This window comes from Triturus cristatus, chromosome 4_1 (assembly GCF_964204655.1).
Source record: "Triturus cristatus chromosome 4_1, aTriCri1.1, whole genome shotgun sequence".
Classification (NCBI taxonomy): domain Eukaryota; kingdom Metazoa; phylum Chordata; class Amphibia; order Caudata; family Salamandridae; genus Triturus; species Triturus cristatus.
The window spans coordinates 299,862,584-299,875,698 of record NC_140585.1 but is presented as its reverse complement, the minus strand read 5'-3'; the positions used below and the strand labels follow the sequence as shown (position 1 = coordinate 299,875,698).

At 42.9% G+C, this 13,115-nt stretch overlaps 1 protein-coding gene across 4 annotated transcripts in view; it reads left to right on the top strand.

Moving 5' to 3' along the window:
* SLC25A18 (solute carrier family 25 member 18) overlaps positions 1-12,864 on the top strand; it is a 284,586-nt gene extending 271,722 nt beyond the window's left edge. For all 4 annotated transcript variants that reach the window (XM_085652170.1, XM_085652171.1, XM_085652172.1 and 1 more), the window contains 2 exons: positions 339-414; positions 3,887-12,864. In XM_085652170.1, coding sequence (XP_085508296.1) covers positions 339-414; positions 3,887-4,028 — 218 coding nt within the window. In that variant the 3' untranslated portion in view covers positions 4,029-12,864. The remainder of the gene's footprint in view (positions 1-338; positions 415-3,886) is intronic.
* The last annotated feature ends 251 nt before the right edge of the window (positions 12,865-13,115 follow it).

Genomic DNA, 13,115 nt, shown 5'->3' with positions numbered 1-13,115 from the left:
ATAGCATCAGTAGCCCCGGTGTGTGGAAGGAGGAAGCACACCGTTCGGGGAGAGGCTTGCTCTAAAGCAACATAGGGGAAAAGATAGATGCAAGTGTTAAAATCTGATAGGCATATTTGTAGGGCAGCAGACCACTTTTAATGTTAGTTGTAAGTTTTATAAAAAAGATCTGCCACTTTTCTATCAGGAAGCTTGTAACTTGTACTTTATGTATGCAATTCTGGTTTAGCAGAGTAAACATTGGTCAGATTGATCCCAATTAAACAATCCTAAATGTTCATGTGAAGTTGACTGCAGGTTTTTGACTTGATTTATGGCTTTTCTTTTACATATTTTAGTTTTGAAAACCCGCATTCAGACCCTGAAGAAAGGCACTGGAGAAGATACTTACAATGGAATTGTTGATTGTGCTAGGTAAGAAATCCTAGCTTTTCTGAACATTTCATTAAGATTCAGATATGGAAAATGTAAATGTTTCTGTTGACTCCTACGTAGGAGTGTGGGATGCTAGGAATAGTGCACCTGAACCAACAGACTTCCAGGCACTCAAAGGCTGAGCATTTATCAAAAGCAAGGGTCATAGTTGGCTGGTGCCACTGAATGAAGCCGCACTTGCAGAAGCTTGCATTATATTCCTATGGTAAAGCCCAGTTCTGCGACCCTTAGATAGTAGCTGTGTATATCTGAGGCCAGCTTTCATCAAAGATTCCAGTTGCATTTAGTTTAAGCATTAGAAGAGTCTACTGTCCATTGCACCCCCAAATTGGAGTATCTCATCAAAGATACAGGGCTGTATAGAGCTAATGTTAGTCATAAAACGAATAAGCTTAATCAGATGTACGGCTGCTATAATATAAAATAGTAATACTAATGTTAGTCATAAAACTAACAAGCATGATACCATTAGAATGGATACTGCGATATGGGTAGCGAGGGACATTTGGGTCCTGCCACTTATTAGCTTAAAACAATTGTCTCTGATTTGGGCCACTATGACTGTGAAACCTTTCTAACCAAGAAAGAACAATTATCTTGCCAGAAACAATAGATGCTTGTGGTGTTTCTCATTGTCAAAGATTGAGCTTTCTTTAGGTGGAAAATGTCCTTCTGTTAGAATGCTCTAGTGATGGCAAATAGAACACCTATCACGTTCTAGCAGAGGATCAAGATGGTAAGAAGGCCACAAATATGACCCATTTGTGTAGTGCTGGGTACAATGTTATGTGTCTCTCTCATACCATGACCATCTACCTTCTACTTATATGACATCCAAAATGAAAAGAAACCTAGACTAAGCTTTCCATACCTGTTCATGTCTGTGTCTTCTCTGAAGTCCTGACTAATACCGTATATGTGCCAAATGAACATATACTATCAGGAAGATGTCTTTTATGCACCTTCAGCACACCCACTGTGCTAAATCCAACTCTTTCCAGTTTGGGAATTTAGGTTGATGGGTGGTTCAACAATGCCTTTAGGACTTGGCCTACATTCTTTGGACTGTGTGAGCGCCTACATTCTTTGGACTGTGTGAGCCTGTGTAAGCTAAACATGCTGGGGAAGTCCACCCTAAGTTGCCTAAAGAGCACTTTCAAAAGTACTAAGGGGTTTAAGTTTTGGAGTTCAGGGTATTCCTTGAAAACGTGCTGTATATTCTGTCCATCATTATGTGCAGTGCAGTGCACTGACAGTAATGCACTTGTCATACTTTAAACAGCCCTCAGCCACTTTCTGACAGAGATTGAAGGTGGCAAGCAATGCAGTAAGCAATACCCGTTGTAAAAAGTTTCCCATCTATAGGGAACAATTTAAAAGAGACAAGCTCCTGTTGGAACCCTTAACGTAATGGCCACATCGAACTGTACCACATGCCACAGTGCCAGCTTTGTACAGCTCACTAATAGCTTGCCTCCTGTATAGAAGTTATCCACATAGATGTTGTAAACGTTATGAATGAGTGACTGGACAAGATCCCGTACAATCCTTGCAAATAATTCCTAGTGTGAAGAGCAACCTGCTGGATTTATAGCAGGGTCCTTCCCTGTATATACTCTCAGGCTGTATACATAACCAATAGAGCTTTGGCATAGCATGCACAGCTTGATACCATAGCGAGCTCTTTTGCTTGATATTTACTGCCTGAACTACAGTTGTCATTTATTTAAACAAGGACTCATCAGCCACTATATTCTTTTCAGTAGTATACATCTCTGGAAATCTGACAGACAAATGTTCCATAACAAACTGAATTTTGAACAACCTGTCATGGTTGGATAGTCCTAGGACACTGCTGGAGAATTATTATTGAAAAGCAACAAATGCTGCAAAATCAAAAACCTTTCTCTGCCCATAACCTGTGCGAAGCTGGGTGTTGCCCAGCCCATGCGAGTAGACTAGTAGGACTGTATGCTTGTTTGTTCACTATTCTAATGTTGAGCATAAGGCCCAGAATTAGTTTCAACTCTCCAAGAGAAGTGGGAGTCCACCGGTGTGCCCTAGAATGAGACCCAAGAGCGCCTCCATGCTCCATCACAAACAGTTCGGCGCTTAAATTTGTATGGTGCACAATTTCATCAAGGAAGTCAACATCCAGAAGGAGATGGATGTAGTCAATAGGCAAAACATTGACTTTACACCCAGCATGTGGAGTGAATGGGAGAATTGGGGGCTGAACCAAATTGGGGGCTGCTCAGAGAGCACTCTGTGCTTGGTCTTGTACCTGCCTTCTATTTGGATTGGGCTACCCTTTCTACTTCTCTCCGCTGCACAGACTGTGATTGCGAGGGGACAGCAGGATTGCAATTACCATGTTCCTCAGAATCACTGAAAGACGAATCATCCTCAGATGAAACTACCGAAAATCGCTTCAAGATTCTGCTCCATTATCCTCTCTCCTTCTGATGCTGTCTCTGTATCATGTCCTGCCTCAGAGCTGTCACCCATTACTTTAAGCACTCACTGAGATGCCATCTCTGTTACCTGTCTAAAACCTTCCTTCTGAAATACTATGTCCAATGTAGAAAGCAGAAGTATGCTCACAAATCAGTAGCTGTGTGTGCTTGTATGAGATATGTCAAAGAAGTGGGAGCAACTTATCTGCCCCTTCCTCACTGCCTTGAAGGGTTTTGTGACGTGAGCCTGCCAAGTGGAGCTGATGTCACTGATGGGTGGGTGGAGTCTAAAGCAGAAGCGATTCGGCTTGGGCCCCGATTTTGAAAACAAAAAAAACCTTTCAGTGCAAGCACCAGAGGTTTGTTTAAAATCCTTGTCAGTATCGGCCACAGTTGGAGTTAATACTGACTAATGTGTTCAGTTTATTTGCTGCTCAGCTTTACTGATATCTAAGATACAGGAAATATTGTTATGAAGAATACGTCACTTACCTTTAATAATGCTCTTTCTGGTGGATACTCTATCTATCCACAGATTCCTCACTGCCCTCCCATCTCCTCGTTCTGGGAAGTGGCCTATTTTAAACATCTAGAAAGGGCCTAAGTTAGTGTTCAGCACACTGTTACCAACATGTGTTGTATCAGCCGGTTCTGATGGCACAGAAAAGGAAAAGCAGAAAACAGATGTCAGCATGCAGGGGTGGCACTAATATGCGGCTCAGCATCGTCCTGTTCGGGGCTGTACAGAGCCAACATTGTGCTGCACGAGGCCATCTAGCGGCCTGAAAGAGCACTGCTGATGGAAAGTTTTCTAGATTCAGTCTGATGCGTGTGGAGCATTCTGATGTGAGGAATTTGCATTTAGATTAGAGTATCCACCGGAAAGAGTGTTACCACAGGTAAATAAATTGTTCTTCCTGCTGAGGCAATCAGACCTAAACATTTGTAATTTCAAACCACCTGTTTATTTATGTTTCTTTTTTTGTGTGTTGCAGAAAGATTTGGAGGAATGAGGGCCCTTCCGCCTTCATGAAAGGTGCTGTCTGCCGTGCCCTTGTCATTGCACCCCTCTTTGGCATAGCGCAAGGAGTGTACTTTATTGGAATCGGAGAGTACATCCTAGGATTCTTCCATTGAAGGCTGCTCAAAGCGAGGGGAGTTTACTTGCTGAGTTTTCTCAGCTCTGTACAAATCGGATTGCTTCCTGGAGGAGAAAGTCATCTCTTCTTGTTCCTGTTTGCCCTTCGCTTGCTGCTGATTTTGTACCCCTGTGTCTGCTGTCTTCTCACACGCACAAAGCTAGCTTGCAGTTGAAAGCAGAAGCATGTCATTGTCTGGACCAGTCCTTTTCTATCTTCTAGTGCTGCTATCAAATGGCTTGCCCCACTATAAACTTCTCAGAAGGTGCTTCCCTATTACAAGTCTAGTCACAGTAATTCCAAAGCAAAGGAGGATGAAAATCGGAACATCTATCAGATTTCTTCAGGATATCAGAGAGAATCAATCTTTAGATGCTGAATTTAATTCCCAAATCAAAGCAATGGAATATAAAGAGCACAGACCCCTTAAGTTGCTGATATACAAGACAACATTGTAGATTACTACGTAATGGCATCCAGCAGAATGAGAGCCTAGAGATGCCCCTCAATGCAGTCTAGTCTAATTTCAGAAATTATGTTTTGCTTTCTGGGAAGTCAAACTTTGTCTGTTAAGTGAATGAAACTGACAGTAAAATAAAACACCATACTGGAAGAACTAGGGTCGGTACACAGCAAGCTGGAATCTAAAGATATAAAGAGGACATACCGAATTCAAAATAGAAACATGGTCCAAATCTTATCAAAGTGCCTGAGGATTTTAAGGGGTGGGGTGATTGGGTTTTCGAGGGACAAAACCACCTGATGTTTTCTCCTCCCCAGTCTGTGTGTGCTTGGATGTGATAGAAGATATGAATGAAGATATACTGCTTGTTTACTCTGTGAAGATTGATCTGGCCCTGGTACTCTGAAGCATCTACAGTGCCATCTAAGGTTAGGGCTAAATGAATACTGTGTAACCACCTGCGCTAGTAGAACAGCACAAGTCTGAAAATCACTACAATTCGATCTAATCGAAAAGACTACAAATATAACTTGAAAAATGCTCCAATTGGTAACCTGGCATTAACAATGACTGGCACTTTTTTAAGGTGAAAAACATTTTAAATGACTTTTTAATATATTTTATAAATATTTTATTGTTGTTTCCATTTTGAGAATCAATTCAATTTCTCTCTTTTGCTGGTACATCCTATTTCGCTACTACCAGATTTGTAGAATGTCCAGTCTACAGAAGCCAGATACCGGAGCATCTTTTGCAGAGCAAAGTGTGACTATCCCTGGAGGCTTGACAGCATATAACTTCCATGTGCAAAACTCACCATTTCTCTTCTTCTGCTTTGTTTGATTGGACCTATGTGTCTAGTGCATGTGGTCCTCCCACATCATACCATTTACTTTTTCCCTTAATTTGAAAAGAATAAGGTAGCTTCCTTGTTAAATGCCTCCGCTGTTGTTTAGGATAAGTGGTTTTGAGATATGCTTTTGATGTCCTTCCCTATTCTCTGAGGCTGTACTGCATTATTTGTGCCTGCAGTGTCTTGGGCCCAAGCATTCTTTGTATGACCTCTTGCTCAGCTACACTTTTTCGTTAAACAGCTCATTCTTCAGTGATGCACCCTATTTGGTTTTCTGGTCATCCAGAATCACCAGGAGTTTAAGGCAGAGAAGCAGAGGTGGCCACAGTGGATTCAGGGAAGTTGTTCTCTATTTTCACAGACCTCCCAACTAGAATATTTATTTTTTCCATACAGGTTTTCCCAGTAGTTTCAAAAGGGCAACCCATGCCACTAGCAGGGCTATTACGAGTTCTCAGAGGAGAAGAAAAGAAACTCTGCATTTCACGCTTGTCAACCGAGAATTTTTTGAGGTGCCTGTGAGGCTGGAATCCCTCGGCAACCGTACTGAAGCCTTGTCCAGGCTTATAGTGATCAGAAGACAACCAGATTAAAGTCCGAGCTAGGTTGTTAGCTGATTTTCATTTATTTAGTAAGTAGCAGACTGTTGATTGAGTCATCCAATTCAAAGACTGCAAAACAGCGATTAGATGTATTTTGTCACCAGCCGACTTTATGGGCGTAGTTGGCCATTTCACTATAGTCAGGGCCACAGTTTGTAGGTGTATCCCTCAGAGACCTTATCAAGTACTGGTTTCTGTGTCCCGGCATCTTATCTCAAGGGTCCAATAAGAGCCTGAAAGTAACTTGGGACTCTTGGCAAAGTCAACCAGGCCTTAAGCTAGGAAGAGTTGGGCTCGGCTTCTCCCAAAGGGTTGAACTCCAGTCAGCAGCCCTGTGCATGATTTTTCTGAGGTTAGGCCGCTGACTTTCTCCACTTTGAGATTGTGTTCAGCTCTGAATCTGCCTGAGGATCCTCACAGATGATTGTTTGCCTTGGTGGCCAGTACCCATTCTTTTTAAAATTCTAATACATTTTGAGGCCCCGGCTACACCACACCGCTCAGGCCTCTTGAGGAGCAACTGGTACCACAGATAAATTCCCAACTCTATTGACACTGCTAAAATAGGCATAAAGCCTCACATATTGTTGCCCTTGGCTTCACTACAGTGCATTCAGGACTTTCTTCCCACTACTTCTTTAATCTCATTTTCCATCTCCATCTCTCCAGATTCCTTCCCAGTGGATCTCAGACGCCCTGACACCGACTTAAGGAAAGGGGAGACTATTTCCAAGGCACTGTTCTTCCTCGGTGGTTTTGCATGTTGGTCTGCAATACCAGCACTCTTCCTTTCCCTCAATAGGAGGGATTGGGCCTGTTCCCTCAAGACTGTCAAAGAACTCCAGTGAGCCCCTGCAGGCATGTCTGGCAGAGAAAATGTGCCTCCCTATTGGTGAGCGAGACGATTGACATCGCAAACTAGTCCTGAAAGTGTCATCTAGTCTATCACCTCTTGTCTTTTGTGATGGATCCAAGCTCAAGCTGTCTGCAATAAACCTAGAGGTGGGATCTTGCAACACTCAGATGCACTAAGTGGCTGTAATGAGTAGACACTATTCCATTTAATTAAGAGTCCTCAGAATGGATATTCTTGTTTCCATGCAAAACTACAAATGCAGGCAGTTTATATTAGGAGTCCTTTTTAGGTCTCGCCTGCGTTGCAGCGCATGCGCTGCTTCGCCTTGGCGAGAACTATTGTCGTTGCTTTTGTGTCCGGCTTCTCTGGAAGCGGGGTTGGTGTCCGCCCTGTCGCCATTAGGCCCGCCCACCTTGACTGCATATTTTGCAAGCCTTGCTCGGGCGTTTGTTGGTGTCCTGTTCATTAGGGCCCGCCCACCTTGCTTGCGCTTTTCAGGAAGCATTTTTGGCGTTTGTTATCTGCATTTTATGCTTCCTCGACACTACTTATTGAAGCCATTCCTTCAGTTTTCCTACATTTCAGTGACACGTTGGCTGCTTTAGTACATTTCAGTGCAAATTCGGGTCATTTTTTTAAATATTTGCTGCGGGATGGGTCATTTTTTTAAATATCTGCAATTTGCTGCGGGATGTCTATGGGAGTTAAACGCTCGCTACTGAGGGTCGTTGTGAACTGCAGTCAGAAGTTTGAATCACAACTCACTTTTCCGAAGTTTGTAAACTGAGTGCCATCGCAATGGGCTGTACCAGCCCCTTTTATTTACAGCACTGAGAAATAGCAGAGACGTGGTATATTGGCCCGAGAGCATTCAAGCGCTTTAGCCGAGCACCAGTTACATTACACAAAGCTATGTCATGGGTAGATGAAGTGATTTGTCCAGGATCACAGGATGTTGAGCCGAAACCGGTACGCGAACCTGGTTCCCCAGTTCTAAAACCGGCAGGTCCGTCTCTTAAGCCACATCTGCTCAGTATTTACTTGAAACACTAAATTGTCATTCTAAGATGCTTGGCAAGCCTCACAGATCGGTTAACATCAGGGAGACTGTGCAGGCCTGCCAAGCCTCTCTGGGACCCACAAACATCCTCTTTCTGGAGGACACGAGATAGCCACGCCCCATCCGGAAAATGCATTTCTCACACAAAGTACACACTGTCCTTGCGTGTGATCCTCTGCATTAGAAGCCACAGTTCATGTGACACTTCTCATCCCGTTGGCTGCATGCCCTCAGACAAGAACCCGCCCCAAATCTACAATCCCTGCTTCACGCTTCCAAGTGCAGCTTTTCAGTTTTCCGGGAATCCCAATGCTTACTGGAGTGTCCCTGGAAAACTAGGGTGAACTCCCTTTACGTTTCTGCCAAGCCATGTCCTCAAATCCAGACCGGTGAGCATCATGCACACGGAAGTGACCTTGCATTGGTGCAAATGCACGTCAGGGTTTCTCTCAAATATTGTTGACTTGTGATGCTACTGTGCTGTTATAGTCAATTAGTTGCATTTTAATGTAGGTTTGGTTGTGTTGTTATGCGATTGTGCAGTGAGCTAAGCTGAAATACAGCAGAAGTGCATGTGTGCAGTAAAATTGTAGTTGTTCTTTGTGCTGCAGCACAACAGCGGTTATACATGAGTGTTGGATCGCAGCAGGTGTTGTGCGATAGTGCAGTGGGTGTGCAGTTGTGTTGAAGAACATTCATGGTTGGGCCTTGGTGTTGTAATGTTGGGAATTGCTCGCCTTCATCTGCAACGCATCAGTGCATACGTAGTTGTGATGGAGCACAACAGAGTGTGTCGCGATGCTGTCATACAGCAATGGTTGTGCAAATGTGCCGTAACCGTCGAGAGTTGCTCTGCTGTGTGAGTAACAAAGGATATATATCATGATAGCTGAGCTGTGGTGGGTTGTGCAGTTGTGTTGTCTTCTCGGTAAGTTGTTTTGCTGTCCTTTGATCCATCAGTAGTTGCGTATCAGTGGGTGTTTGGCTGTTCTGTGGTGCAGCAGTGGTTGCGCATGAGTGGGTGTTTGGCTGTTCTTTGGTACAGCAGTGGTTGCGCATGAGTGGGTGTTTGGCTGTTCTTTGGTACAGTAGTGCTTGTGCATGAGTGGGTGTTTTGGCTGTTCTTTGGTACAGCAGTGGTTGCGCATGAGTGTGTGTTTGGCTGTTCTGTGGTACATCTGCAATGCAATAGGTCTCGCTGTTACAAGAGTTTGAGCTATTTCATTATAAATGACAATGCCTTTTTAATTATGTTTTGTTTTTAAAAACATCAATTAAAGGCATTTTCATTTACAGTGCCAATAGCTTAAACTGTCGCTAATGCGAGACCTATTGCATTGCAAATGCTTGTTTGATTCTATTGTGCTAGTGGGTCTTTTCCAGTATGCTTTTCCCTCTATTGCTCTGACAATTCAGTTAGCTCCGGATTCTCTGTTATACTGATGCTCCTTTATAGCCACAGTTTCTAGTTGTTAAGGCTCATTCCGTTTCAGATAGAATCTTATCTCCATTGCTCTCTTACAAACAGGGTTTGATCTGCGGTTCAACGTCATTGACTTGTACCCAAGCTCTTGATTACTGAGGGTAGGCACCTGTACCAGTGAGCTTTGACACTGGTCATTTAGGGCTGTCCTGTGTGAAAGAGCTGCAAGCAGGCAGAAGGAGATCTATCAAGCATCACTGCAAGGGCAAGTGGATGGGATTCTGCTTAGCTTTGGCTAACATCACTTCTTGCTCCTGCTCCTGCACTGTAGGCAATGAACTTTCTTTGGTTTTGCACCTGGTTAAGCCTGAAATCCTGCTTTCTCCGCCCCCTTATGAAACGGATCTGCAGAAATTAAGGTTAAAGGATTTTCTTTCACTCTACTATATTTTACTATAATGCAGATGTCGCTTCTAATTTGTGACCTCTGGTTCTTTGACTACGGTATCATAAGATTTAAATCTTGGCTTCCAAGTTTTGTTGTATTTACGTAACGGGCAGGAAACTGTGCCTCACTCTTGTCTGAAATCCTTCTAGCACAGGAAGGACTCTGCATTGTTTTGATTTTAGGAGGTTTCCTAATTTCTACTTGCATAGGATTCTAGATATCTGTTCTGCACATAGACTTTTCGTCATTTATACGGTCTCCTCTTATGGAAGGCTGGCCTCAATGGGTTTTCTTGCCCATTCCTTGGTGCCTTAAATTCTAGAATGTTACAAAGTTGCTTGCCTTTTCAATGAAGAGGGCATCAGTATTACACCCGGGGGCATCGCCACATCTCTTGCTTTTTAAAGTAATATGCTCTTGGACAGCATGTGCAGGACAATGTGTGTTACTCCACACATGTTCTGCACACAGTGTACTATTAATGGTAGTTCCTGAACAAATGCCCAGACATGAGCGGCCGAAGGAGAGGTTACCACTACTTCTCTCAAGGTCGCTGTTCACCTTTTAATACTGCAGCATTATCATTTCCCAGTGAGTCTAGAGCAAGAAAGACTGGGCCAACCTGTAAGTTACTTATTATGTACACTATCGGCTATTGCACTGGTGGTCCTCCAGACTCCTTCCACATACATGGCTCAGTTTATGTCTCTCTTTCTGTATTCTGTTACTGCACTCACAGGGATGATGGCCTGCGGGGTCAGCAGACCACCTTGTCTGTGACTGCTTTTTAAATGAAGCAGTATTTTTTTTATTTTGTATGTAGTTCGTTATTCTTAAAGGATAATGGGATGCATTTGAAAAATGAAAAGTTATCTTTAAATTTTTTAAGAGCAGGCAGTGGTCCATGGGATCACTGATTGCTCTTAAAAAATGTTTGGTGCCCACATTCCCAATGGGGTCTCTTGGGAACCCCTACCAGTTTGCAAATGTTTTACCAACATCTTGAAGACCACATTCCCAGTTGTAAAACATTCCTACATACCAGTGCAACTGGCTATTAGGAATGGACGCCCTTGGCATGCCCCTTCCTAATAGCAACTCGCAAACCCAATTTGCTATTCGGTAATAGCTTACTGAGTTGCAAATAGGGCTATGTACATTTAAAATGCCTTTTTCAGGTCACAAACGCCCCAATTTGCAGAATCGGGCCGTTTGTGAGCTGAAAAAGCTTCGTACATCTGGCCCTCAGTATTTAGCCGCTGGTTATTCCCTAAATCGGGATATTGGATAATGCTGTGAGGTTTTAGCGCCTTAGACCCTTCTGAACAAATAAATCTTTGACATCTGACATCACTCTGCCTCAGTGAAGGAACACATTTAATATGTAGAGGGTGATCCATCTAGCGGCAAGCTACCTTGGAGTATGCAGTGTTAGGAGCCCCATGCATACCAGTTTCACAAGCCATCATTTTCCAGGCCGTTTTTGTGATTTGATACCTAAGTTATTCCTTAGATGAAGCAGCTGGTTATTTTCAAGACAGCCTCCAGACAAGGTTTGGAATTATGAATTTGGAGACGGCCAAAGGATTCGGACACATAGTTCATTTCTGGGGGTGGAGGACTCCTATGTATGAATTACATGATGTGAAGCTCCCCCTTAAAAGATACCGGAATAGCCCGAAATATGTTTTTCGAGACACCACTAGTCACCTTTCCCATTCAGCCTCTCTTATCTGCTGTGTTTTTAAACACTTTCTAAAGTTCACTTTGTGAACTGTAGTAGTGGCCTTAGGTGATACAAGGTATCACTGGACATAAAATGAATTAGGAAAGAGAAATGTAGCACCTGGGTTCAGATCATTACTACCATTGGAAAAAAAAAGGTTTGTTTTATTAGCCTCACTGTCACTTGCGCCATGCTCTCTTTCATATGTTGCATCACTTCCTCCCCGTTTTGCTCTTTTCCTTTCCTGTTTTGTCTTTCACATAGTTATTCACCTTTAGATCCAGACTCAAGTTCTGGGTCGTTCCCTATGCATGTATTAGTGATGTGTTATCGGGCGAACATGTTTCTTCTTTGGGATATTCTGAGTGGTATTACATCTACAAAGACTCCGCACAACCTCTAGAGATGGAAAGCTGAAGCCCCTCTTTATTTTGATTCATGTTTAACAAATGTCCCCCCTCTGCCAATACGAGACTGTTTACATTAGCTGTCTGGTCTACAGCAGGTGAGACAGCAGAAAGCCCCACTTCCACCTTGAACATCAACTCTCCTGATTTCATACATTTTTTGGCTTATTTTAAGGCTTAGGGTAGATTATCGGATTTGAGGAAGGCGCATGTTTTAGGTAACTGAAAGGTTTATTTTCACAAACATTTTGTAAAAATGGATTGCTGTTAATTTGACAACATTGCTAAGGAATAGTTACTCGTTTGGGGGGGGGGGGTCATTTATATATGTTTTAACCTCCTTATTCATTGCAGACTCCCCTTTGCTTTGCCCGAGTGTTGTGGGAACCTCTGGCCGAAAGTCTGGAGAATAATAAGTAACACTACGTATGAGTGTGATGTAACAAATCAAAAGTATGATTCTGCTAGATTTCCTACATTTGATATTTTCAAGTGACCAGGGGAAGCGTTTGCTGCAGATGACTGTGACTGAAGGTCTGAGCTCTTTCAAAAGCACAACATGTTTGTTTACACGTGTACTAGCAGGGGGTCTTGAACTCACAGGTGGGTCGCCTCATTTAACTAAGGGAGGAGTTTTCAGATCCAATGACTGGGCAGTGCCATAGATCACTGTAACCAATCAGCTTCCAGAGGAAGAAGACACAAGGACCAATGTTAAAGAAGCTAATAACTGCTTGCACAGTTTATCTGTAAAATGTTTTCTATCACTGGTGTAGCTGTTATAACAGAAGCCGTTCAGTATTGTAATAATGGGTGTAGTGTAGAACAGTGAGACTGAATACAACAGAGCATCCTTTGTGCACTAGAAACCTTATACCTGTCACCATTCCGTCAACACTCACTGTATAAGAATGTTTGTAAAGAAAAAATGGTTATTGTAATACTCGTGTCTGTCATTAGACATTTTACTGTAAATATTAAAGCAATTTAACCAAGGCTAGCTACTCTGTGTGCTTATGTTTCCAATGGCAATCCTGTTTAAGTATGTACTTGACCTTGTGCTGACGGGAAAGAGTCCGCTACTGCCAAAAGGAAGCATGGCTGCTTCTGGATGAGTATCCTTAATTTCCTCCTGATTTTACCTCTTATTAAGTTGCATTTCTTAACATTCTCTTCGAAATAGCATGTGCCTGTTGCCGCGCTCATTTCATGAAGCCTCATCTCTGCCTGCTGTGTAATTACCTGCT